Source organism: Zootoca vivipara, chromosome 5 (genome assembly GCF_963506605.1).
Source record: "Zootoca vivipara chromosome 5, rZooViv1.1, whole genome shotgun sequence".
Lineage (NCBI taxonomy): Eukaryota > Metazoa > Chordata > Lepidosauria > Squamata > Lacertidae > Zootoca > Zootoca vivipara.
Window position 1 is genome coordinate 51,184,773 of NC_083280.1, and position 27,672 is coordinate 51,212,444.

Here is a 27,672-nt window from a genome sequence, read left to right on the forward strand (position 1 = left end):
GAAGCCCCCACATCTCCTAGGAGTTGTCTCTTATGCTGATCAGAGTAGACCCACTGGTATATATAACTATAATAAACTTTTTGAGCATTCTGAGAACCCCTTTCTCCTGTTGTAGTTGCCTCTTTCCAACTCCAGCAGTTCAGCCTTCTCACCCTTCCTGTTTCAGTTCAGGTGGGACGTGGGTGGTCCTGTGGCCTAAACTGCCAAGCCTCTTGGGCTTGCCGATCAGAAGGTCAGCGGTTTGAATCCGTGCCACAGGGTAAGCTCCCATTGCTCTGCCCCAGCTTCTGCCAACCTAGCAGTTCGAAAGTACACCAGTGCAAGTAGATAAATAGGTACCACTGCAGTGGGAAGGTAAACAGTGTTTCCATGTGCTCTGGCTTCCATCCTGGTGTTCCATTGTGCCAGAAGCGGTTTAGTCATGCTAGCCATATGGTTCGGAAACTGTCTGTGGACAAACATCCAGCAGATTGATTAGGAAATACAATCTATTCAGTTCTTATATTGGCAACATCCACGGTGTGGAATTCTTATATCAGTCTTGTAGTGTTCCACGTGACAATGCTTTTACAAGGAATTATCCTGGAATCTTATTTTCTGCATGTGACATTCTTCCAAGTTTTTCGTCTGATACTTGCATACAAGGAACGCTAGAATTCTTTAAAGCATCTTCACATGGAACACTACAAGATTGATATAAGAATTCCACATCATGGATATTGCCAATATAAGAACTGATTAGATTGTATTTCCTGATCAATCTATTGGACTTTAATTTCTCAGAATATGTTTCATTTATATGATAAGTTGGTCTATAGAACCATATATTTTGACATATGTTGAATCACATTTAAAAAGAATTTATTTAGTTACATACAGCCTGTTACATTGTTTGTGTTGTTATCAGTTTTGCATTTGTGTGGCAAAGGGTTTGGTAGTGTTTTGAATGTGGACAAATGCCAGCTCCCTCAGCCTGAAAAGTGAGATGAGCGTTGCAACCCCATAGTCACTTTTGACTGGACTAGCTGCCCAGGGGTCCTTTACCTTGCCCTTTACCTTTCAGTTCAGGTCACAGAAAGAGAATTTCATGTCTTCTCCTCCCAGCAGCCTCATACCACATTGTTCAGGAGACCACCACCCAGAAAAATACCTCTCCAGGGAGGCTTTCTGAAAGTCACTGGTAGAAGTGGAGAGAAGAGAACATTCTAAATTTATTTTAACTTAGGATCCAAGTCTGTGTAATTGGAAAAATGAAAGTAGTTTTCATTTGTCTTGAAAATTATTGGGAAAATGCACACAATTTTAAAAATATTTTAAAGGAAGAAGTAATTCTTTCACACACTGGAATGTGTGTTAGTCTTGTGAAATTGTTTGGCAACATATATAAAGTATTGGCAGCATGTATAAAGTATGGTTGTTGTTTTTTTTTTGCACAGCACATATTTTAATGTATTGTCACAAGATCTGGTGATAGGTTTTTATATAAGGTTACATTTTATGGTGGATGGGTATGTTGCGGGCTGATAGTGATGATGACTGAAAATAGAATCTGCATAGTCCATACGGCCAATTTATTCTATGCTGGGATCAAAGTATAGGGTAGCTGGCATCTCTGTGAACATTTGGGGGGCATTTGCTGGCTGCCCTTGGAGACTGTGCTGGACTATGTGAACAATTTCTCTGCTCTATCAAAATTATGGTTACAATAATTCTTCTTTCCTGTAACTTGAATCCATTGGTTTGGGTCCTAGTCCCAAGCACGTAAATTGTAGAGTTGGAAGGGAACCTGAGGGTCATATAGTCCAGCCCCCTGCAACGCAGCAATCTCGTCAAGTGCAGAAGAAAGCTTGTTCCATCCTATATGTGATATTTGAATATGGCTATCATATATCCTCTCAATCTCCTTACCCAATTCCTTCAACCAACCGGAGTTGTCCTGATGAGGAATCTACCACCTCATATTTAAAGAAGGGAGTCTGCCTTCAGCATATTGCTGCATTAATTCTGCTTCCAAATCTTTGGTCGTAATTGGTTTTGCTTTTTATAATCTGCTGTCTTACACTGAAAAGTAGCAAAATCACTTATTGTTGACACTTTCAAAGAGGATAAAGGCTTTACAACTGTTCCACAGCCTGGCTTCAAAGGTTCATTTCTAGGTTAATAAAATTAAAGTTGCCATCTCAGCTATAGTTTTCTCTGCTTAACTGCATTTGATAACATCCCATTTCTCAATTCTAGGAATAGGTGCACACAGTCAAGGTAAGCACAATGCACAGTAAGAATCCTGTGTGTAATACATGTGCCAAGTACTCTTTCACCAATCCTAATCATTACTAAAGGTCCAGGCTTCTGTGTTTCTAGTTCCTTAAACCTGGGAGCTAAGTGATATTGCCCCATGCCATGCATTTTATCATGAGCTGCATTGCAGGGGGTTAGACTAGCTGACTAGCATCTAGTAAATAACTAAGTGCCTACTCAGAAGAAAGCCGCACTGAGTTAAGTAGGCCTTACTCCCAGGTAAGGGTGTGTTGGGCTATAGTGTTTTATCTAGGCCATGGGTAGGCAAACTAAGACCCGGGGGCCGGATCCGGCCCAATCGCCTTCTCAACCCGGCCCACGGATGGTCTGGGAATCAGTGTGTTTTTACATGAGTAGAATGTGTCCTTTTATTTAAAAATGCATCTCTGGGTTATTTGTGGGGCCTGCCTGGTGTTTTTACATGAGTAGAATGTGTGCTTTTATTTAAAATGCATCGCTGGCTTATTTGTGGGGCATAGGAACTCGTTCTCTCCCCACCCCACCCCACCCCCAAAAATAGTCTGGAAGATGGATCTCCTTCGAGAGGTTCTTGACTCTTCTTCCTTTGAGGTTTCTGATTAGAGGCTGGATGGCCATCTGTCATAGATGTTTTAGCTGAGTTTCCTGTGTTGCAGGGGGTTGCATTAGAAAGATGACCCTTGGGGTCCCTTCCAGCTCCATGATTCTATACTTTTCTGCTTCAACCATATTTCATTATGTTCCTACCATTGTGTGTAATTATATTTTGTATAGATTATAAAAATTATTAATAAAATATGTTCAGTTTGCAAACAAAACATTTAAATAGCTACCTTTCTACTGGTGGGGGGGGGGTAATGGGTATAGCCAGGGTTTTGGTTGGGGAGCCAGGACTTTGTTAAGGGAGACAGAACCTCAGATTTGTATTGATTTGTATTTGATTTTTACTTATTAGGGTGGGCAGTTGCCCCCCTGCCCCTCCCGGCTACGCCCATGAGGGGGCCACAGGAAAGAAACAAGGTCAGAAGGGGGCCATGGTTGGAAAAAAGTTGGGAAACTAGACTCGATGACTCCTGAGAATCCTTCCAATGCTACTATTCTATGATTCTATGAAATCTTGTACGGTATGCTTCTGGTGATGTGCTCTGATTGGCTGCAGGGCTTTAATAAGTCATCTTCTAGGATCTGGTGGGAAAAAAAGAGATGAACATGATGGTAAGGGGGTCCTTTTGGATTCTCTTGGCTTCAATGGGAATACATTAACTGGAGCCATTTTCCTCTTGTAGCATTATTGGTGGGAGGATGGAGTGACTTTGCCCTGGGCACCCACAAAAGTTTTGCTGTGGGTGCCTGGTCTCTGACACCCTCTGCCCATCACTGCCTTATCTCTAGTGCTCTGGTGGCAACTGGGCCGGGGTCTGCGCCTCCATTGTGGGGCCTGTGTTCAGGCCTCCTGTGGTTGTGGACATGCTGCTAGGGTGCTTCCACAGCTGCAGCGGGCCCCAAAAGAGACCCCACGGCAGAGGCGCTGGCGCTGGCCCAGTCTCCAGAATGTGTGTGTACCCTGCAAAGATGTGTCATGATGTTGCGGTGCGGCATGTGTGCGCTGAGTGCCCATGGTCTGGGGGCCAAGTTGGTGCTGCTGGGTGGTGGAATTATATATATATATATATATATATATATATATATATATATATATATATACACACACACACACACACACACACACACACACACACACACACACACAGTGGTGAAAAAGTGGTGCTGGAACTCACCACGAACACCTCCTTGTTCTCTTATAATGGCAATAGCACCCATCTGAGACATGCCGGAACTCTGGTAAGTTCTGGCTGAAAAATAGCCCTGTATTTATTGTTGCTTGTTGTACACTGCCTTGGGATTTTTATTATTTTTTAACTGATTGGTGACATTTAAAAATGTCAATATAAAATATTGAGGCTGAAAGAATAACTGCATCAGCACAGATAGAAAAAAATACAAAACCAGAGACTTTGTTTCACCACTAATTCAGGGAATCATAAAACTGATTCTTTGTATAATATTCCCAGTTAATTTAAAATACAGTGATTATCTGGATGGGATAGATTGATATTTATTGAATCTGCAATTTTTTTTTACAGCAACCTACTAAAATCATTTAATTATACTGTGATCTAACTCACATGAGGTTGGAAGTCATTTGAAAAGGATAATATTAATGAATTTAATATTAATTAATGAATAGGCAAGGGATACCCACATGACCTGAAGGTGCTGCTGTGCAATGCCAGGTCGATGATAAATAAGACCACCGCCATTCACGACCTGATTGTGGATGGAGGATTTGACCTGGCATGTGTGACAGAGACCTGGTTGGAGGAAGCCGATGGGCCCGTTCTTGGCGCTGCTTGCCCACCAGGTTTCTCTTATGCACAGCAACCCAGGCCATCTGGGCGGGGAGGGGGGGTTGCAGTGATTTTTAGGAAGTCATTAGTTTGCACCAGGCGTCCTATTGGGAAGACCCAGTTCTCTGAGTGCATGTTCTGGAAGTTGGGCAATAGAGGCAGTACAGGATTCCTTTTGGTGTACCGACCTCCCCGCTGCACCAAGGATTCCCTGCCCGAGCTGCTTCAGGTCGTGTCGGATGTGCTCCTGGAGACACCTAGCTTGGTTGTCTTAGGGGATTTTAACATCCATGCCGACACGACCTTACAAGGAGCCGCTCGGGACTTCGTGGAAAGCATGGCCACCATGGGGCTGTCCCTGAATAAGTCTGGCCCAACTCATAGCCGCGGACATGCCTTGGACTTGGTGTTTACCTCTATGGATGTTGGTGATCTGACATTAAGTAAAAACGAAACAAAAGAAGTGCCATGGTCAGATCACTTTCTGGTGCAACTGGACTTCTCCGCAACCCTTCCCCTCTGCAGGGAGGTGGGACCGATATGGATGGTCCGCCCCCGCTACTTAATGGATCCAATTGGCTTCCAAAGAGTGGTAGGGGATGTTTTATCCCATGTCGATGGCCTTTCAGCTGATTCCCTGGTGGCCCGCTGGAATGCGGAGTTAACCAGCGCTATTGACTGTCTGGCTCCGAAGCGCCCTCTCAGATTGCATGGAGCCCGGACAGCCCCGTGGTTTTCCCCGGCGCTGAGGGCGATGAAACAGTCGTTGAGATGGCTAGAGCGCCGGTGGCGGAAAACTCATTTTGAATCAGACCGGACACGGGCTAGAGCTCAACTTCGAGCCTACCAAGTGGCAATGGCGACGGCGAAGAGGACCTTCTTCACCGTCTCCATCACATCTGCAGAAAACAGCAGCAGGAGACTCTTCCAGGTGGTTCGCAATTTAGCGGAACCACCTGCTCCATCCGGGCCCAGTACGGGCCACATGATCTCCTGAAATGATTTTGCAAAGTTTTTTGCAGATAAAGTCGCTCAGATTCGGGAAGAGGTAGACTCCACCGTGGGAGCAGGGCCGGGGCGGGGGAGTGCTAGAGTCCTGTCTAGTCAAGTTTTGTGGGATCAATTTCAATCTGTTACCTCCGAGGATGTGGACAGGCTGCTTAGACGAATGAAACCAACCACCTGTCTCCTTGATCCTTGCCCATCCTGGCTTATAAAAGCTAGCCAGGAAGGGCTGGGCGATGGGCTTCGCGGGTTGGTAAATGCTTCTCTCCATGAGGGAGCCTTCCCAGACCCGCTGAAAGAGGCGGTTATTAAACCGCTTCTCAAAAAACCATCTTTAGATCCGGCCAATATGGCCAACTATCGCCCAGTCTCAAATCTTCCATTCTTGGGCAAGGTGATTGAGCGAGTGGTTGCGGAACAACTCCAGGCACGCCTGGAAGAAGCGGACCATTTGGATCCCTTCCAGTCAGGATTCAGGCCTCATCATGGGACTGAAACTGCCTTGGTCGCACTGGTCGATGATCTCCGGCGGGCTAGGGACAAAGGTAAGAGCTGTTTCCTTGTTCTGCTGGATCTCTCAGCGGCTTTTGACACCATCGACCATAACATCCTTCTGGACCATCTAGAGGGCTTGGGAGCTGGGGGCACTGTCATGCAGTGGTTCCGCTCCTTCCTCCTGGGCCGTGTTCAGAAAGTGGTGGTGGGGGATGAGTGTTCAGACCCCTGGGCTCTCACTTGTGGGGTGCCTCAGGGTTCTGTCCTCTCCCCCATGCTTTTTAACATCTATATGCAGCCGCTGGGAGAGATCATCAGGGGGTTTGGGCTGGGTGTCCATCAGTATGCTGATGATACCCAGCTCTACCTCTCTTTTAAATCAGAACCAGTGAAGGCGGTGAAGGTCCTGTGTGAGTGCTTGGAGGCGGTTGGAGGATGGATGGCGGCTAACAGATTGAGATTGAATCCTGACAAGACAGAAGTACTGTTTGTGGGGGACAGGAGGCGGGCGGGTGTGGAGGACTCCCTGGTCCTGAATGGGGTAACTGTGCCCCTGAAAGACCAGGTGCGCAGCCTGGGAGTCATTTTAGACTCACAGCTGTCCATGGAGGCACAGGTCAACTCCGTGTCCAGGGCAGCTGTTTATCAGCTCCATCTGGTACGCAGGCTGAGTCCCTACCTGCCCACTGACTGTCTCTCCAGAGTGGTGCATGCTCTAGTTATCTCTCGCTTGGACTACTGCAATGCGCTCTACGTGGGGCTACCTTTGAAGGTGACCCGGAAACTACAACTAATCCAGAATGCGGCAGCTAGACTGGTGACTGGGAGCGGCCGCCGAGATCACATAACACCGGTCCTAAAAGACCTACATTGGCTCCCAGTACGTTTCCGAGCACAATTCAAAGTGTTGGTGTTGACCTTTAAAGCCCTAAACGGCCTCGGTCCGGTATACCTGAAGGAGCGTCTCCACCCCCATCGTTCTGCCCGGACACTGAGGTCCAGCTCCGAGGGCCTTCTGGCGGTTCCCTCATTACGAGAAGCCAAGTTACAGGGAACCAGGCAGAGGGCCTTCTCTGTAGTGGCACCCACCCTGTGGAATGCCCTCCCACTAGAGGTCAAAGAGAACAATTACCAGACCTTTAGAAGGCATCTCAAGGCAGCCCTGTTTAGGGAAGCTTTTAATGTTTGATGGATTTCTGTATTTTAGAATTTCTGTTTTTTGGAAGCCGCCCAGAGTGGCTGGGGGAACCCGGCCAGATGGGCGGGGTATAAATAATAAATTATTATTATTATTATTATTATATGAATAACAAATATTTTTCTGTGACTGATTTGAGACAAATTGATCATATGGAGCACAAGCTGATTATGAGGCAAGTGTGAGAAAATGCATTCAGAAATAAGTACCAGGATCAATAAACTGATAGTGTGCAATTATAAAAAGAATACAGTAGTATGAATTAGTATGAGTCAATCTATGCTGCAAAAAAGTAACTTTTTCTAGAAGTAGGTCCAGGAGAATCAAAGCTGGTTCTGAACTTTATGTAATGGAAAACAGAGGACTAATAGTGTTCACTGCTGTAAAAGAAAATGAGCTTGGAAGTTAGTCTGAGTCTTTCTGAAATTGTACAAGCATTATTATATTCCTTCACTGCCTTGCAAGTAAACTAGGTTTTGCAGTAGGTCAGTTCATATTGCTTGTTCTACATAAGTGAGATGAAAGGTTCTTGTTGATGAGACATCACTGTGTTTGAAAACAGTCTTGTTAGTGTAATGTAGCAGGTCTGGCTGAAAGGGGGAAAAAACATATAAAATTATGCAACACAGAGGTCATTGAGTACGCATGAAAGAGAGAAAGTTAGATTTAAAATTCTCCTTAGTAGTAGATTAAAAACATTTATATAGCGAACATTTGAAAACTAAAAAAAAAAATCATACAATAAACATGTCTGATTATTCTAAGAGTTTTGAATTTTTGAGGGTTGCTTCTGTGCACCAGATGTTTAACTTCCAGCATCAGTTTGTCCCAAGAGTAAAGGAAAACTGCTTCTTGCATTGATGGGAAGTCCCTGGTCTGTGGACCTTTACTGGTTTTCACAGGATTGAAGAAATTATTTCAAGGAATTGGTTCTGTGACTGATGCACCTGCATTTATCTTTCTACAAAAAACTGATAAATTAAGCTCTTACATGCTAGAAAAAGGTAAAATTAATAAATATACAATGGAATTTTATGCAAGTTTCCTTGGAAGTAAGTCCCATTGAGTTCATTGGAGCTTATGTCTAAGTAAACATGCATAGGCTTATGCTTTTTTTTTTTTTTACAGTGTGGTTTCCGGAATATGTATATGGTCCACAAATGCTTTCATGCTCTTTTTAACACCATAACAGTTTTTATTCCATTTTCCCATTTGACTGCCACTTTATATTTCCTTTGCAACTTAGAAGATCAGCCAAACAGTTACTTCTATTTAATGTTCAGTCTCTTCTGTTTGCCTTGGGCCTCCCATTCTGAATTCTCTGCAGAAATTAAATTTTTCACATGGAAAAGCATGTACCAATTTCTCCACTGGCCATCTGTGTTCCTATTAGTAGCTGGGGAAGAAAGAAATATAGGATTATTTCAAATGAGTGGAGCACAGAAGTATATTACTGAAAAATTTGAACAAGCTACCCTGTTTCTCATATTTTAAGACATACCCATAAAATAAGCCATAGCAGGATTTTAAAGCATTCAAGGAATATAAGCCATACCCCGAAAATAAGACATAGTGATAGGCGCAGCAGCAATGCTGGCCACGGCAGGAGAATGAGGAAAAAAATAAGACATCCCTTGAAAATAAGCCATAGTGTGTTTTTTTGAGGAAAAAATAAATATAAGACATGTCTTATAATATGAGAAACACGGTAGAAACAAGAATTCAAATACAGAGATCCACAGGCCAAACTTTGACATACAATTACCAATACGGATGATGGCCATATTTTTTTTTAAAAATGAATTCAACCTTTACTCAGAGTAACTTTTCGTTGCTACCACAGTGTGACAACAGTGTTTAATTATATATGTACAGTAGTAGTCATTTTATCACCTGTAATTTGTAGTGTACAGGTTCTTCTCCTGTTCCAAGTTATGATGCTTCCACAAATTATCTTGCATTCTTAGGATGTCTCTGCATTTAGTTGAAAAAAAAAGAAGAAGCGTTGTGAAAGCACTTTAGACCATTGTTGTACAAAAAATTGAGCTTGCTGTTTGTTTTAGAAGTGTAACCCATTGCCTTCTTGTTGTTTATCAGTTCATCAATTGTGTATTAAATCTATATCAATATGTGGCAAGACAATAGATTGTTAAATTGGAATACCAGTGAAGAGTCAGGCAACAGCAGCTACAGTACAGGATGTATTAATAAAGCCTATAGACAATTATAGTAGACCAACGCATTGGGCAAATAAATAAATAAATCCTGCATTGCAGGGAGTTAAACTAGTTGACTCTCATGGTCCCTTCCAACTCTACATCTGTGAGTCTATGACTATAAATTACTGGATGATTTTGCCAAGATGCGCTGTTGCCAGTGTCTAAAGATCTAGCTATATGACACTCTTAAAAGGCCTGTATCCGAGACACGTGCCTACTGAGGAGGCTGAATAACAATCCCTTATTTTAAGGGATTTCCATGTTTACTAGTTGTAGGAACGGTATCTTGCCTGGATAGTGGACTGAATGAGAGCAAACAAATTGAAACTCAATCCAGATAAGATTGAGAAACTGTTAGTGGGTGGTTTCTTTGACCAGATGGCTGGGAGGTTGCCTGTTCTAGATGGGGTTACATTTCCTCTGAAGGAGCAGGTTCGTAGCTTGGGGGTCCTCCTGGATCCTTTGCTTGCCATGGCTCAAGTGGCCTCAGTGGCACAGAGTGCATTCCATCAGCTTCAGCTGTGGCCCAGCTGTGCCCTTATCTGGACAAGGATAGCCTTACTACTGTTACCTATGCTCTGGTAACCTCAAGGTTAGATTACTGCAATGCATTATACATAGGGCTGCCTCTGAAGACGGTTCGGAAACTTAATCTAGTACAGAATTCAGCAGCCAGGTTGCTCACCGGGGCAAGACATTTTGAGCATATTACACTGATCTAGGCTCAACTGCACTAGCCACCAATTAAGTTTCCAGGCGCAATTTAAAAAGTGCTGGTTTAGACCTATAAAGCCTTAAATGGCTCAGGACTGCAATGCTTCAAGGACCACATCTTTCCATATGAACCTGCCCAGACACTGAGATAATCTTCTGAGGCCCTTCTTTGTTTGCCCCCTCCATGAGAGTTCTGGAGGGTGGCAACATGAAAATGGACCTTTTCTGCAGTGGCACCCCATTTGTGGAATGCTCTCCCCAGGGAGGTTCACCAGGCAAAGGCGTTCCTCTTTAACCAGGCCTTTGGCTGATTAACATCTAATGCCCTTTTGAAATGTGTTTGAGGGGAGGTTATTGGGTTGCTTTTGTTTTTATTTTGATTGTGTATTTCAAGTTTTTTATATTGTGATTTTATCTTGTGAACCGCCCTCAGACCTGCAGGTATATGGTGTAATATAAATTTAGTAAATAATAATAACAGGATTGACCATGATGAATAAATCAGGCTGAAGAAAATGGCAGAATGATCATCTCTTGTTCATATTTGTTTTTAAAATTAAGAAGGCTGAACAAGACACAAGTTACTTGCTAAATGCAAAGGCCTGTAATGTGATGGTTCATTTAGATAAGGGAAAATAGCTTCCAGTGGGAGCAATTAGAGAAGGGGGCACAAGACTTCGCCTCTGCTCAATATTTACAGCATTGCCTCCACAGGGTTTAAAATGCAAATTTAAAATGGGCCGTTAGATGATAGTTGTGTGCATTGCAACCTATAGTTTGGCCACAGAAAAATGCATTTTATGTTTGTTCCTACTTGTTTGTTGACCAGATATCCAGTAATTTTAATGTTTTATGTTCCTCTTTTCTCTCCCACTTGCCAGGTGGAAAGGGAAATAGTTTCCTTTTATTTTATGAAATCCATTAATAGGAGTGGTTCAGACACTTTCTATACTAGGTCAGAAGCTATGGTGAAATGCAATTAAAGCTGACAGCACATATGAATAATTTAAGTTAAAACACTAGGATGTATAAATTACCACATCTCCAATCACTACAACCTTGGCTGGAACTAAAGAAATTGTCCATAAATTTTAAGTTACAGAAACAGGGTCAAGTGAAGAGAGGAGAGGGATGAGAGGAGCCCTCAAAGGAAGGAGATTATTCCCAGAGAATGGGATGGCAGTGGGGGAGAATTTACAGTTAAGTCAGTAGACCATGAGACTCTTAACCTCAGTTGTGGGTTCGAGCCCCATGTTGGGCAAAATAATCTCAGGGTTGTGGACACTGGACAAAAGATTCCTGCATTGCAGGAAGATGGACCAGATGACCTTTGTGGTTCCTTTCAAGTCTTCATTGCTTTGATCTATGACCTGCTTGAGGATCTGATAATTCATTTTTAAATAGTCAACTTGGTATTAAAACATGGGGAAAATAGTGCCAAACTTTGTGGCGTCACTCTTTCCCCACCTCTGTAATGGTAGTGGGGCTACCTCAGAATCTAGGCCAGATCGTGGAGTAGTGGGGGCTCATGGAGTAGTTGGTATTCAGACAATACTGTGTTTTGAGGATTCTTTTTCACTGGAAGTTTCTAAACAGAAGTTGGATGGACATGTGTCATGGATTCTTATATTGTTGGAGATAGGACTGTATGACCCTTTGGGTTCCTTTGAACGCTATAATTCTGTGTTTTTGTTCTATGATTCTAACAAGTACAATGGGAGTAAAAAATTGCTTGTAAAATTTTTGCATTGCAAAAAAACTTCTTTTCTGTCTTTTTAGCTCTTTTGATTGAGCCAGATTTCTGGGGTGGGGGCCTTCTCCCGTGGATGGAATCTGTTGGTGATCTGCTTAATGTTGTTTGCTAATATAGAAGTAGAAAGTAGTTCCAAACTCTTATTCTGCTAAAGAATAAGAGTTAAGGTGAAATACTAAATTATGATTTCACAAACATGAAAGTATTTACCGTATATATCCCATAAGATAAAATGTACACTACAGACAAATATTAGGAATGCACGCCTATACTGTATTTACTTATAGGCCAAATGCCAATTAAAAGCAAGTCTCCTTAGATGAATTGGCCAAACCCCGCTTGTTGTCTTCAGTTGCCAAACATTTGTAATCCATAGGCTTCATAGCTGGACTAGCTATAAAACTTGTACAAATGCAATATATTTAAATCCCCTTTACAGACTTCCAAGAAAGGATGATAACTATTTCAAAAATACTGTAAACAAACAAACAAACAAACAAACAAACAAACAAACAAACCATACTGTGTTTAAAGATTGAGCCTTGGCATTTCTTAACAAATTCTGAGACTTGGTGTGACCAGGCTCAAACTAAGCCCTGGAGTGCAAATTACTACCTCTGTAGTTGTCATGAGGATGACTTTTAAACTTTCAGCAGTATGCTCTCCTTTCCCCAAAGGCTCTTTAAACTAGTACAGTGGTGCCTCGCTAGACGAATGCCCTGTAAGACGAAATTTTCGCTTAACGAATTTTCGCTTATTTGTTCCTATGGGCAAAAAAATAATATATATTTTTTCAATGCATTCCTATGGGATTCGCTAGACGAATTTTTCATTATACGAATTTTTCATTATGCGAATTTCATTATTTTTCATTATACGAATTGACCCGTGCAACTAATGACTTGCCCTGACATAATGGTTGTTAAAAGGGTGATAATGCCAAGTAAACTGCCTCTGCTTCTTCTGTCAGAGGTTGCAGCTTAAATTATTTTTAGCAGGATGCAATTATTTTTGCTAAGCAGACCAGTGCCCCAGAAAGCACATTGCATGATAATCATCTATCTTGTGGCTTAGAAGGTAGGTAGAAATCCTTTGTTCTCTTGGGGGTAATTGTTGATTAGAAGCTTGTCATAAAAATATTTAAGAGAAAGTGAGAAGACACATGCAGCATTAGAAAGCTTTAGCTGGCTACCTCAGAAGGCTTAAGTTAAAACTCTGAAATAGTTTGTAGGTAACCATGACTTTAAAGACTGATGCACTATATTAAAATGGTTCTACCTGACCATAAATTACCAGTGTGTTCCCCTTCTTTATTCTGTTTACAGTTCTTGTTTTCACTGTGCTGTCTGCTACTTCTATACCCCATCCCCAAGTAAAGCTGCTTCTCAACTTTTAGTGCCTTCATCCCCAGAATCACAGCATCCCCTTGGCATCCCCTTGATACAGGAAAATATCACGATAATCAGAGGTAACTGAATCTGCAGCAGTTTTCTAGCTCATCTCTGTTCATGCATCCTTCGCAACACAATACTGTATGACATTAGGTAAAGGTAAAGGGACCCCTGACCATTAGGTCCAGTTGTGACCGACTCTGGGGTTGCGCGCTCATCTCACATTATTGGCCGAGGGAGCCAGCGTATAGCTTCCAGGTCATGTGGCCAGCATGACAAAGCCGCTTCTGGCAAACCAGAGCAGCACATGGAAACACCGTTTACCTTCCCGCTGTAGCGGTTCCTATTTATCTACTTGCATTTTGACGTGCTTTCGAACTGCTAGGTTGGCAGGAGCTGGGACCGAACAACGGGAGCTCACCCCATCGCGGGGATTCGAACCGCGGACCTTCTGATTGGCAAGCCCTAGGCTCTGTGGTTTAACCCACTGCGCCAGTCTGCATCTATTATGTGCCCAGCATCACCTGTTCTTTTGAGGCTCAGATCTTGAGATTCAAGCAGGTAGAGAAGAATTTGGGAGTTAAAATGACAATACTTTGCAGATCATTGGGTGGATGCCATTATAGGACAATATGTTTCAGTGTACTCAAGGTGCGTGGCATGCAGGGGCATTTTAGTGACAGAACATGCACCTTGAGTGATGAATATTTAGAAGATTATTGTGGCCTCTGCATCATCAGCACTTTGGGAGCTTTTTACATATGCCAAAAGATGGTTCAAATGTTTCTTCCTCCACATGTATGTCACCACCCATATGACCTTTCCCACAACCTATATAGGATCATTGTCTTACCAAATTTTAAGGTTTTGTGTGTTATTTGTTTGTTTGTTTTTTGCAAACTTGCTCATGTGCTGGAATGTCCTCAATTTCCATAGACTTTATTCAGGGTCATAATTCTATTTAATTGAGAGTGATGGCTGAGATAGTTGCTTATCTAATTCCCCCTAATTGCTTATCTAATTCCCCCTAATTGTAATGTTTTTATAGTTGTCTAATAGAGTTTTTTATGACCATTGTTTCCTTGGTTCCAAGAATATTTGAAATATGCTTATCAATTTAAGTTGTCTTAGGAGAGAATCCTATCCGATACCTTCATATTTGTCATTTATGGGACATTGTTCACTTACAACACATACAAAGCTGGGAGTACTGTAGTTTGAGCTGAATTTCTACTGGCTTGTTTGAGATACAGCAGAATACTATTAGATTTTCATTGATTTCTGCTGGAGATAAATTATTTAAGGAATGGAGAAGTGTGCTTGGATACTGTCAGCACTTCATTTAGTCCATATATCAGGTGCTGAAACTTGACCTATTTTGTTATATGAACCTTCACTTGTGCAGTGCTCGGCTTTTTGGGTAATGTTTATAATGGTTATATTCTGAGAACACTGGAATTTTTGTCCTTTCCATGTTTTTGAAAGCTCATATTGTAGTGCACCTGCTACCTTGCTACTGCTTCAAGGAGATGTTTCTATTGCAAGTACTTTGTATATGAATCTGATAATACACATTATGCTTTTTGAAATTAATTGTTTTATATGTGTGTTTATGTGTGTATGTATGTTTATGTGTGTTAATCTTGTCATTTTTTACCATGGTCCAAAGTGACTGAATGCCACAGCTTTAGTAGTGTCCTGTGGAATTACAACTTCTAACTCTTTAAAGCAGGTTAACCCTGCCAGGCTGCCCAGTTTGACAACCAAGGCCATTTCCCCCAGCTGGTGGTTGGTAGGACAGTATGATATCCTGCATTGGTTGTACAGCCAAGTCAACAGGTTTTAACCCCCACCCCCCCGGGCATCAGCCGATAAGCAGGGGTTAAACTCTGCTCAGTTTGGCAGAGTTCCATGCAGATGCCTGCTAAAACAAATATTTGTTCCTTTAAGTAGGGAATTCTGATGCAAACTCATTCCTTTTTCATGATGAAGTTTGCATTGAAATCTTGATTAAATGATGTGCTTTCAAACAAATGAAGGGCTTGCTAAAAAGAAAGGCCCTGCCCACCTGTCCCATCCAATGATCTAACTGGCTTTTAATATATTCCTATCTGTTGAACCATGGACACTGTAATGAATTTCTATAGTATTCCATATTTTCCAGAACCATTTTTATATTTTGCTTGCTGAGCTGCTTTGGTGCATTCGTACCCACAATGAGCCCTCAGACGCAGGTTGGAAATTCATTACAAGTTTTCTTAAAGGAGTAATTCTGTTTTGATACTTTGCAATAGTCTTCTGTTTAAGTGACTTTTTTATTTCATTAGTCGTTCACCAGCAGTACTAAACTTCTGTCAAAAATAATTGCTTATCTGTCTTTATTCATCCTTTGCGACTGCAGCTGTCTCAATGCAGTACTGATTTGACAGTCGACTTAACATTTTTCTTTGCACCATCTTCATGAGAACAGTATCTTTCTATTGCCTATATGTAATTGTTTAAAATTAGCTTTGGATAAAGTATCCTCAGGCACATAAAAAGCAAAATATTATTCTATGGAAATATTTATGATTGACCAACCAGACCATTTTTTTCAGCTTGTAAAGTAAATATTTTGAAGAATTTCTCTCTCACACAAAAACAAATATTTACCGTTTGCAGGCCTTGGTCAGTATAGCACAGTATAGTAAAAAAAATTAATACTATGCACTTCTCAAAGTATTCTCAAACTATTCTCTTCTAAGGGTGCTGCCTTGTTGATTTCACCCATAGGAGCAATTCTTTTTATATGGGAGTGGTGGGGAAATGAGACAGCATGCAGACAATATATGAGTTTATTTACTATAACTAAGGTTTCAAATGGGGTCACAAATGATACACTGATGGTATATTTTATTTTATGCATTAGTAATTATTTTGGATTGATTACTGCCACATGCTCTATTGCTCTTGAAAATTATATAGAAGCTTCATATGCCTCAAAATACTGCTAACTGCCTCAGGAGAGGAAATGTAACTTCAGCATTCTTTAATGCTTTACAATGGTATCTTGTCATATTTCAGATATTATGCAAAGTGTTGATTTTGATTTATAAATTGTTTGGGTCCAATGCATATTTGGGCCTACTGTCACTTCAGCTCCTCCACTTAATCAGAAACTTGTTTTTTGTTTTTTCTAATAATACCAGCTGCCACCAGACTAAATCTTGAATCTTAACACCATCATTCTTTACAGCTTTTTTGTTCCTCTGCTACCATTTATTTCACACCTTCGTTTTACACATAGCATATCTAGGTATTGGCATGGAACAAAGAGATGAAGAATCTATACTTAAAAGTTCAAGACAAATAATACAGTGTATTAAAGATGATTTATAATGTAATGTGTTTACTTACAGGTTGACCCCTTCACTCTTCATTAGCGGCCAGCCACTGCTGCCACCACATCTGTCTTCCTTCTGTCTCTTCTTATCCATGCTCATCTTCTTCATAGTGTTCCTAATGGAATTCCAAATGCTCTTTGGCCATATAATTATGGACCAAAGGGATGTGCACTAAATGACCATTGATTGTATTTATATGCCACACTAAACATGGTTTTAACATGGATTGCACAAACAGGAATAAGTGGCATGCTTCCCTGTCTCTTTCTCCTTGCATGTGACTGAGACAAGGGTTTGGAAGTCTCTGTGTTTGGTTACTTATGGTTTTTGTTGTTGCATGGACCAACAGTTAAAATTAACCGTGGTTAGTTTAAACCAAGCTGTCTTCAAACTTTGGTTTCTAATGGCTTGTTTAACTAACCTTTGATAATATTAATTCTGAGTCTAAACCATAATTCTGAGTCTGGACAACATGGCAAGTAGGGGTTAACCAAAAGCAAAAGTGAGAGATTTTTCATGTCTCCCTGCCATATAGGAGGGTTTCTGTAACAGAGCCTAAGGCACACTGTGGTTGTTCCTGTTCATGTGCATCACACTAAACCATATTTTAGTGTGGACCATGGACAATGGCCATTGAAAATAGGTCAATACTAAGACCGCCCCCCTGGTTTATTCCACAATACACACTTTTTTAGGGGACTCAATGCATAATAGAGCTGTTCAGATATTTTTACACCTTTTATTTTAATATTTTAAAATAAAAGGTGGAAGGACAGATCGTGAAGCTGAGGCTCCAATACTTTGGCCACCTCTTGAGAAGAAAAGACTCCCTGGAAAAGACCCTGATGTTGGGAAAGATTGAGGGCACTAGGAGAAGGGGACGACAGAGGATGAGATGGTTGGACAGTGTTCTCGAAGCTACGAACATGAGTTTGACCAAACTGCGGGAGGCAGTGGAAGACAGGAGTGCCTGGCATGCTATGGTCCATGGGGTCATGAAGAGTCGGACACGACTAAACGACTAAACAACAACAACATATTTTTATTATTGCATTACAAGTCAATTTAGGGCAAGCAGTTGAGAAATATTAATGAGGAATGTAGGAAATATTTTTATGTCAATTAAGTTTGTGTTTTTGAGACACATTCTTACTCGTTAAATATATATTTATATATAGATATGTTCTTAAGGAGAGGAAAATACATGGACTTATAAGGCTAATTATTCCTGGTTTCTTCTTTTGTAGGTTAACTGAACCTTCTGGATATTTAACAGATGGACCAATAAATTATAAATACAAAACTAAATGTACATGGTTAATTGAAGGATAGTAAGTATATATTTTGCATTAATGTCTTCTGGCAAACCAAGGCTGGGGATTCGGTGGCCCTCCAGATGTTGTTGGACTCCCATAAGTACCAGCCTGCATGGCCAGTTGTAAGGGATGATGGTATTTGTAATTGAACAACATCTGGAGGACCACAGGTTTTCCAACACTGTAATAAACTAGGCTTTTAACTTCAGAGCATAGTTTTATGCAAAGGGTATTGTTCTGTGTAACATTTCCTTCTGATAAACAATTACTAATGTTGCTCTAAGGTTTCACTATTTCCTGGTGAATTTCCAAATCAGGATACTTCCTGTTCCAGCTTAATTTTGGAAACGGGAATAGGGAAGCTTTGCATTGAATGTTGAATCAGAAAGGCATCATGGACCAGGAGGACTTAACACTAATGTTTGTTGCATGTCTGGGTCCAGCTTCAAGCATGAATGCCATGCCCGCCTCAGGCTTACCTAGCAGCAGAGGCCTGTCGTGTTAAATTTCTCCCAGTTCCCCACAGTTTCTGAAATAGATGCTGTGTTGGGTGTTGCAGGCAATTTTAACATAGTGGGAAGTTTCCTAGACCAGGCTGCCACTATCATGCAATCCTGCAGCTAGAGAACAGGTGGTTGAGAGAGCAAAACAGGTGTCAGTACCAGTGTGCCAGGCCCAGGCCAAGGATGCCAGGTACTGGTGCCAGCTCCATGCATATCCTTAATCTGCAAATGGCTTTTATTGATTTAGCTGCTTCTGAACCACAGTTAATGGATGTGTTGCACTTGAAGTATACCATGCACTGAAATTAATATGCTTAAAGATGAAAATTAAACCTGTTGCAATAACTGATTACTCATTTCTAATACTTCTGATTTCTGTTTTGCACGTGCATTTCTCTAGCTTGTTTCAGCAATCCTATACGTGGTTCAGTATGCCATGGTTTTATGGGAACAAGCCTTTTGCCCCTACACTTCCTCTTCATTCTCTCCCTATACATTCTCTGCTTGAAATTTGAACCTGGTTACCTGAGAGTAAGCCCACTGATATCTGTGAGACTTACATTTGAGTAGTCATGTATACAATTTTATTATTAGTTTCTTAAATAATAGTTTCCCATAATGTCTGAACTGGGAAGCTATGGTTTTAGGTTTCTCCCTCAGCTATGGATTCATATCCACATTTGGAGGGGGTCTTTGAACCACAGCTAACCAGTTCATGGAAAACTGTGCTTTAAAAAACTAAAATAGCTTTTCTGAAGCTAGGTGCAGAAATTTGATAAAAAGAGAAATGGAAAGACAGACATGCTGAGTTGGGATGGGCTGTTGCACATGCATAATAATAATAATAATAAAATATAATAAACCTTTATCACTACACCACCTGTGTGCAGTGAAATTAAACGAGCCCCCCCCCCCTACACTCAGTCTTGTTCGCACTCTGTGTGCTTGTTGGAAGTCAATTGCACCACTATATTTTTTTCCATTCAGCAGCCCAACAGCCCATGGATAAAAACTGTTCTTTAACCTGTTGGTGCGGCTGACTATACTTCTATATCTCCTGCCCAAAGGTAGGAGATTAAAGATGTGCTGGCTGGGGTGTGAGTCGTCCCTGACAATTTTCCTCGCTCTCCTGAGGCAGCGGTCTCCTGTGATGTCATCTAGTGAACTCAGCGGACAGCCCATGAAATCATGGGCTGTATTCACCACCCTCTGTAGGGACTTTCATGGCTGTCAAACCAGCGTACTGCGCTGTAATACAGTATGAAAAGACACTTTCTGTTGTTGACTGGCATGTTGCACATGCGTGCTGCACCCCAACCTGGGCAGCCCAACTTGGCCGGACAGTTCCCCACCCCCTCCATCACCAGCCACCTTTTTTTTTTGTTTGCTGCCGCAAGGTCGAGACCACCTCGGCAAGGCCTCCTCCTCCTTGAGGTCCGTCAAGATCGCCAGGCACCTTCCCCTAGGCAATCGTGAAAGGGATGTGCTTGTACAAAGACACTTTGCACTGGTGCATCCCTGGTGGAGATTGCCAGAACGCTTTCCTGCTAGGCGCCCTGGAAATCCTGAAGACATTTCATGCTGGCATGTTCCTGGTGGAGATTGAGAGAGCGCTTACCTGGGAGGCACCCTGAGATGTGCCAGTGCAAATATGCTTTGGCCTGGCATGTTCTTTTGATTAGTGCCGTAGAATTGCGGGCCGGGCGGGCTCCTCCTTGATAATATGGGGGGCTGGTCTCCTGCCCCCCCCAATGGCGCCCTTGTGGGAGGACGACATACACAGCTTGTTCCCAGGTTGATAAACTGATTTACTGCAAGCTTAAGATAGTGAACTAACAGCATTTTCTTATATACTTACAAGCAAGATAGGTGTTTACTGTTAATTAGTATGTAAATATAATAATTAGAGGTTATTGATTTGTTTTTTGTTTTTATGTATTTTGTGTTTTTTATCTTGTATTTTTATGTTCTGAACCACTCTAAGATTTACGGCTGTGCAGTATACAAATTTAATAAATAATAATAATTAATAACAGTAACGCTGTACATACAAAACTGTTGCTTTCATGCACAATTATAAGTAAGAAGGCTTACAGTTGCATTTGAAAATAACACTTGCCTTTTTCATACCATGGTACTTTATTGCATGCTTATATTTATTTACATAGCTATGCTATTTCTGAACAGGCTATTGCTAACGTTCTTGCTGTTTTTTTCTTCTAGTCCTAATTCAGTTTTAAGACTAAGATTTAATCATTTTGCCACAGAATGTAGTTGGGACCATATGTATGTTTATGATGGAGATTCAATATATGCACCTTTAATAGCAGTATTTAGGTAAGTACTTTAGCTTAATAGCTTCTATTACAATTTTATGAAAACCTTTGTGTGAATGGAAGTTTAGCATTACAATTCAAATTCGCTATAGGACAGGTGGGTGTGGCTTGGCCAAAATGGCTTTTCAGGCCAAATGAGGAACACCGCTGGGCCCAATTAGGCCTATGGGCTAGTGGTTCTACACCACGGATTGGCATGTTCAGTTTTTAATCAGTCCTTGAGTGAACCCATGTTTTTAAAAGTTTACCACATTTGACTTTTCTGTGCATCCCATCCTGCACAGTTCTTTCAACCCTTTACAAATATAATTATGAACATGGTTATTTTTATTGGTTTCAAGTCAGCTCAGTACATTTTGAAACAAACAGATGGAAACTAAAAGTTCCTTCACTGTTTTTCTATTTCAACATGAAGTTGGTTCCAAGCATTTCACACTTAATGTAGGAAAGAGTAAATATTGCTTTCTACACACTTTAAATAATCATGCAATCTTTTCACACCAATAGCTATTTTCATACAAACTAGTATTTTTGGAAATGTTTTGAAGAATTTTCCTAATATTTAAATTGCAGTGCATAGAAATTTGAGACAGGCTCTTTTAATTAAGAAAAAAGACACAGTCCCATTAAGAATGCATGAATTTCTGTACATTTTACACTCTGCTTCAATCAGGGCAACATAATGAAATTCTGGAATGTTTCCAAATTGTACTGAGGACCCACTGAATTATTGAAATTCTTACTTTTTTATTTGCGATGTTATTCCTTATGTTAACCTTTTCATGTTTAATCTTTTGTAGTGGTCTTATAGTTCCTGAAGTACGTGGAAATGAAACTGTACCTGAAGTTGTTACTACATCAGGATATGCATTGCTACACTTTTTTAGTGATGCTGCTTATAATCTAACAGGATTTAATATTTTTTACTCGTAAGTATCATTTTGTTATTTATTAATCAGCAGAGATGTATTTCTCTTAGTAAATAAGTTTTGGGGCTTACGATATTTGAAGAGGTCTTATGCAAATTGGGAGTTTGGCAAAGAATGGGTTAGAATTCATACAAATTCATATAAAGATGCTCATGAGAAGAAATGCAGTCAGAAAGGTTCTTTCAGGAACAACAATTAGTATAAATATTGTGTTCTTCCATGACTGAGTTGTTGATTTGTGAGGCTGTGTGATAATTTATTGTGGAACAAATTAAATCAGGTAGAACAAAAGGATTTTAATATGATATGAACAAATCAGGTCAAGACATTGTATATTAGTAATGTTTGTAGACCTTGAGTAGATAAGACAGCTTGGCTGGAATGGCTCTTGGAATGGGTCCTGTTGCCTAGGGTTGTGAAGGTATGCTACACCCAGCACAGTGCTAGGAGGTTACATCTTTACATCTGTCCGCAAGGGAAATTTATTGCCAGGTGTAGCATCCTATCCATGCCAGTCTCCCTAAGCATCTCATAGGAACAGGTTAGATTAGAACTACTACACTGATCTTAGCTGATGCTAGTTACCAAGGGAGTAAATTCTACTATACTGTACTACAGTATAGTATGTGGGTAAATTCTTGGTAAACCAGTTATCTGTACCATCCTGTCAAGTTCTTAGGATAATTTTATCAATTTGTGGTAAAAATATTAAGTGCTTGGTAGTATCCTGCAGTCAGCAAGCGTTACCACCTGGTAAAAATACATCAGGGAGGTCAGGCTCTAAGAAGTGGAGTTTTAGCACCCAGGGGAGTTGGCTGTCATCCCAAGTGGTCCAGAGATAAAAACATGACCCCAAACAGCCAGAAATTGGATTTCAGAGAAGGCAAACAAAGTTCTGAAGGGTCAGAAGCAACTGCAATGCATTATATGTAGGGCTGCATCTAAAGATGGTTTGGAAATTTCAGCTGCTGCAAAATATGGTGGCCAGGTTGCTCACCAGGGTAAGACTGAGGATATTATGCTTACTACACTGTATTAGGCCCAGAAAATAATTGGCAGCCAAAGTGCTGGTTTTAACCTAGAAAGCCTTAAACAGCTCAGGATCAAAGTACCTTAAGGACCGCCTCTCTCCATATGAACCTACCTGGACCCTGCAATCATCATCTGAGGCCCTTCAATATATGGCTCCTCCACAAGAGGTCTGGAGGGTAGCAACATGAAAACAGGACCTTTTTGCAGTGGCTTCCCATTTGTGGAATGCTCTCCCCAGGGAAGTTCATCAGCCGCCTTTAGGCATCAGGCAAAAACATTTTTCTTTAACCAGGCCTTTGGCTGATTAACATCCTATACCCTTCGAAATGTGTTGACGAGGGGGATGGAGGGAGCAGAGTTATTGTTTCGTTCTTGTTTTGTTTATGTATTTTGTGTTCTTATCTTGTGTACCACCCTGAGATCTATACATGAAGGGTAGTATACCAATTCAGTAAATAAAATAAATAAGAAGCAGGTAGATAATTAAAGGACCTGGGACCCAGGTGGCGCTGTGGTTAAACCACTGAGCCTAGGGCTTGCTGATCAGGAGGTCGGCGGTTCGAATCCCTGTGACGGGGTGAGCTCCCGTTTCTTGGTCCCAGCTCCTGCCAACCTAGCAGTTCGAAAGCACGTCAAAATGCAAGTAGATAAATAGGAACCGCTACAGAGGGAAGGTAAACGGCGTTTCCATGTGCTGCTCTGGTTTGCCAGAAGCGGCTTTGTCATGCTGGCCACATGACCTGGAAGCTATACGCCGGCTCCCTCGGCCAATAATGCGAGATGAGCGCGCAACCCCAGAGTCGGTCACGACTGGACCTAATGGTCAGGGGTCCCTTTACCTTTTTTTAGATAATTAAAGACAAACAGAAGTAAAACCTAGCCAAATTCCTGCATCCTAGAGACAGGTTGCAGGGACTGAGGAGCAAGCTCTGGTCTTTACAGGGTACGTTATGCTGGGATTGGCCTTTGAAGTCTGTGAATAGAGGCTCAGGCTTCATAGTGTCCCTGATGTCTATATGCAGCCCTGGTCTTGGAATAAATTTTTTCTGTTTACCAAACTGAGAAGTAAGATTACTCATATTAGTAAGATATTAATAGTCTGGCTCTTTGCACATTACACATACATTATTTTATTCCTTTCATTCCTTGATCAATAAATATAATAATAATATTTTGAGGGCATTAAAACGTTATGACATTAAGAACTCATTGAATATTATAAATTGCCTACATGGAAACCATAAAAAATACTGCAAATAATTGTTTCACTTGCAATGAAGCTGAAATCCACATCATGTTCATTTTCAGCTGAAAGAAAAGTGTATTTTGTGTCCATTGTTTTCTTGGCTTGTCACTTGCTTATTCTGATTTGCCCATCTAGGTCTAACTTTATAACAGTATAATAAGATACTACACTGGAAATATAAAAACATAATCTCTTGAATGACCTCTTGGTATTTTACTTTATTGGTATATTATATTTTATCATAGTATAATTTGTTTCTAATTTTGATTTTTCCATTTGAATGGCTCATCAGATAGCTCCATTTGACTTCTGTGAGATAACACTGATGTAAGAAGTTTGAAGGTTACAACTAGAAACAATTTTCTTATCTCTTTTATGAAATGACCCCCCCCCAATTATATTAAAGTATAAATAAAGCCTTGAAAATCAGTGTGTCATTTCTCCATTTCCTTCCTTTCTTCTGATCTTCTTTATTACAGAATAAATTCATGTCCCAATAATTGCTCAGGGAATGGAAAGTGTACAACTAGTAGCTCCATTCCAAGCCAGGTGTATTGTGAATGTGACAAATACTGGAAGGGAGAATCCTGTGATATTCCTTACTGTAAAGCTAATTGTGGAAGTCCGGATCATGGCTACTGTGATTTGACTGGAGAGAAACTCTGTGTGTGCAATGACAGCTGGCAAGGTGAGTTGGAAAAAATCTTTCCTGATAGCTGCTGCCCTACTTGAAATGTCCAGAGCATCTATTATTTATTTCTTTTTCAAATTATTACCGCCTGCACTTAGGTGAGAACTCAGAATGACATCTTATTCATCCTCTGTCATTCAAATAAAGCAAGAGCCTCTGGATTAAGGACTTGTCCTTTAGCCTCAAGATGGATCAGGTTAAACATTTAAATAGATTTCCTACAGCTTGTTGCTTGTGCAATCCAACTTACCTTAACCTGGGATACCTCCTATTTCATATGCAACTATTTTAATGGCACTCTTCTGTTTTCTATTTTTTTCTTCAAACTAATAAACACCCCAGTGGCTTTTAACATTCACTCTCCCCCCACATAATTAGGGTCATTTACTCATTGAGCATGTTTCTGCAAATTCCCTACCATAGAGTATCACTTAATTGACAGGTGTCCTTCAGCCATATTTCCTTTCTGTGTGTGGTGCTCAAGAGAGTGGCAGCTATCTAGGTGTGCTTGGATGAAATAGATTATCTAGACTGAATTCATTCCGGGTTTAGGTTGGTGTTTGGAAACCTTGATGTATAACTTTGGATGTTCTCAAGCATGATACCTTGTTAGGCCTGCCTTACAGGTCTGGGTTGGAGGCCATGGTGATACAGTGGTGCTACTTGTTACCTGTAGGGATGGTTTCAAAAAGTAGTATTGGGGGATTTCTGCTTCAGCCAGTGTTGTTGAGTTCCTGCAGAGTTCCATCTTATCCTTCAGGTTCTTTAACATCAATATGAAGTTGCTGGGTGAGGTCATTAGGGCATTTGGAGATGGATGTCATTAGTCTCCTTGTCAGCTGTATCAGGTGAAGCTGTGAAGGTGCTGAACTGCTATCTGGGCTTGATAATAAACCTTTTAGTATGGGGTATAAAGAGAATATTGAGTACTATGCTGTGTTTTTCTGAGCAATTGTGACACCTGGTGGATACTTTGGAATAAGCATCTAGTATAGTAATCAAAATTATGAAAGAAAATAAAATTAGTATTCAGGCACCTTCTAAAAAGTTCTTTTAAAAGCAAAAAATAGTTCTGATATGGTAGCTCAGTATTCACTGTAATATTGTCCATTCAAGGTTTTTGTATAGGTATTTAGTAATCCCTAGCTTACTATATCTAACTGCAATACTAAAGATGGGTACATTTGGTATTCTGGGAGTATGCCTTGGGACAATACTCTCTATACTCCCTCCCTCTTGCAGATTTCTTCCCCTTCCTTCCAGCTGCTCCCATGCCGATTTTTATGTACATTTCAGATCTGAACAGCTGACCTCAACTTTAAAAAGCCCAGGGAGCTGAAAAAGGATGTGGGCTTCATATAGATCCCTTCAGATCTATATATTTTCCAAGGGGAAGAAAAGTAACCATCCTCAAGACAAAGGAAGTAGTGGATGGTGGGGGTGGGAAGTGGAGTTCAGAGGCTTTGTAGATACCAGAGGGACATTATAAAAGCTTGCTGGACTAGGCCATTCTAGTCTAGAATCCTTTTCTTTCTGTGGTCAACCGGATCCCTATCGGACGTCTGAGCAGGAATGTCCTCAAGGGCACCACTACACCCATAGTAACCATAATGTCAACGTTGGAGCTAGGCAATTTACAAAGACTACAAGCTATTAGGTGTGTCAGCTGCAGTTCCCTTCTTTTACTGAGTTTTGTGGTGGGTGTACAGACTCCATCTGATATACCCTAGGCTCTAGGTTCAAGAACTGCTGTAGGGTCAAGTGCTAATGTTTCATTGGAATATTCAAATTTTATTGGATTGTGATTGTATAGGAAATGATGTTGTGATTGACGAGAAATCTGCATGTATTATGAATTCTGCTTTTGCAGGCCCTGTGTTATCATAAAATAAAATAGCGGTCAGAAACCTCTGGCCTCACAGACCAAAGTAGGCCATTTTCACCAAAACACAACTACTGGTACCTGTCTCACACCTGATATCATACATACCGTAATTTCAGTTTTAGGGCTGGTAAACACAGGGGTCATTAAAGTACTCTCCTGATTGTTCCTTGGTAAGCAGGGCTTGCTCACAGCACTAATTACCTCCATTAAATCAGTCCATTTTCAGGCATAGTTGGGATTCCGACTGCCTCTGCAATTGGACACTTTTCATTTGGAAACAGCTTTGCTATTCAGCAGAGGAAAAATGTCCATTTGCAGGTGTAGTTTGAATTCAAATCTCACCTACAAATAGAGAAAGCCAGGTTTGCTATCTGTATTTATCAACTACGTAATTTGTGCTGACAGTGTGCTGCTTTGAAGTGGTCCATGGAGCCATTCTTTCTGGTTCTTGGAAGGAAAAACATTTCCCATCCCTGGCATAAAATCATGACAGGGCTGAGGGGATCTACTTTTACATTCATCTCAACATTCTTTAGTCGGCCTGTGAAGATAAGGAGCTGTCCAAAGTACTGGAACGTGAAAACTACTTTTAACACAGACACACACCTATACAGTCTATGATAATTTATATGTATTCTTAGCTAATGGTCTCTGAAGTTAAGTATGACACCAGGGTAACTAATTTGTAACTTCAAACACTGTAAATGTAGTACTCTGTGCTCAGATTCAAAAAGTAATTTTAGAAGGTAGAGAGGGAGGGAGGAGGCAGGAACTATGACTTGTATGGGAAGAGTTAGAAAAGTTGATGCTGTAGTTGAACCAGTGTTTTAGTTTGGTATAAGGCAGCTTCTTATGTCCCCAAAGGAAGTTAGCAGAAAACACTTCCTACTG

General features: G+C 41.0%; 1 protein-coding gene across 3 annotated transcripts in view; it reads left to right on the top strand.

Annotated features, from left to right (window-relative positions):
• Positions 1-27,672, top strand: part of ATRNL1 (attractin like 1) — a 516,702-nt gene that overhangs the window by 36,440 nt on the left and 452,590 nt on the right. For all 3 annotated transcript variants that reach the window (XM_060274774.1, XM_060274775.1, XM_035132933.2), the window contains exons 2-5: positions 18,091-18,174; positions 20,886-20,999; positions 21,799-21,927; positions 24,685-24,893. In XM_060274774.1, the coding sequence (XP_060130757.1) occupies positions 18,091-18,174; positions 20,886-20,999; positions 21,799-21,927; positions 24,685-24,893 (536 nt within the window). The remainder of the gene's footprint in view (positions 1-18,090; positions 18,175-20,885; positions 21,000-21,798; positions 21,928-24,684; positions 24,894-27,672) is intronic.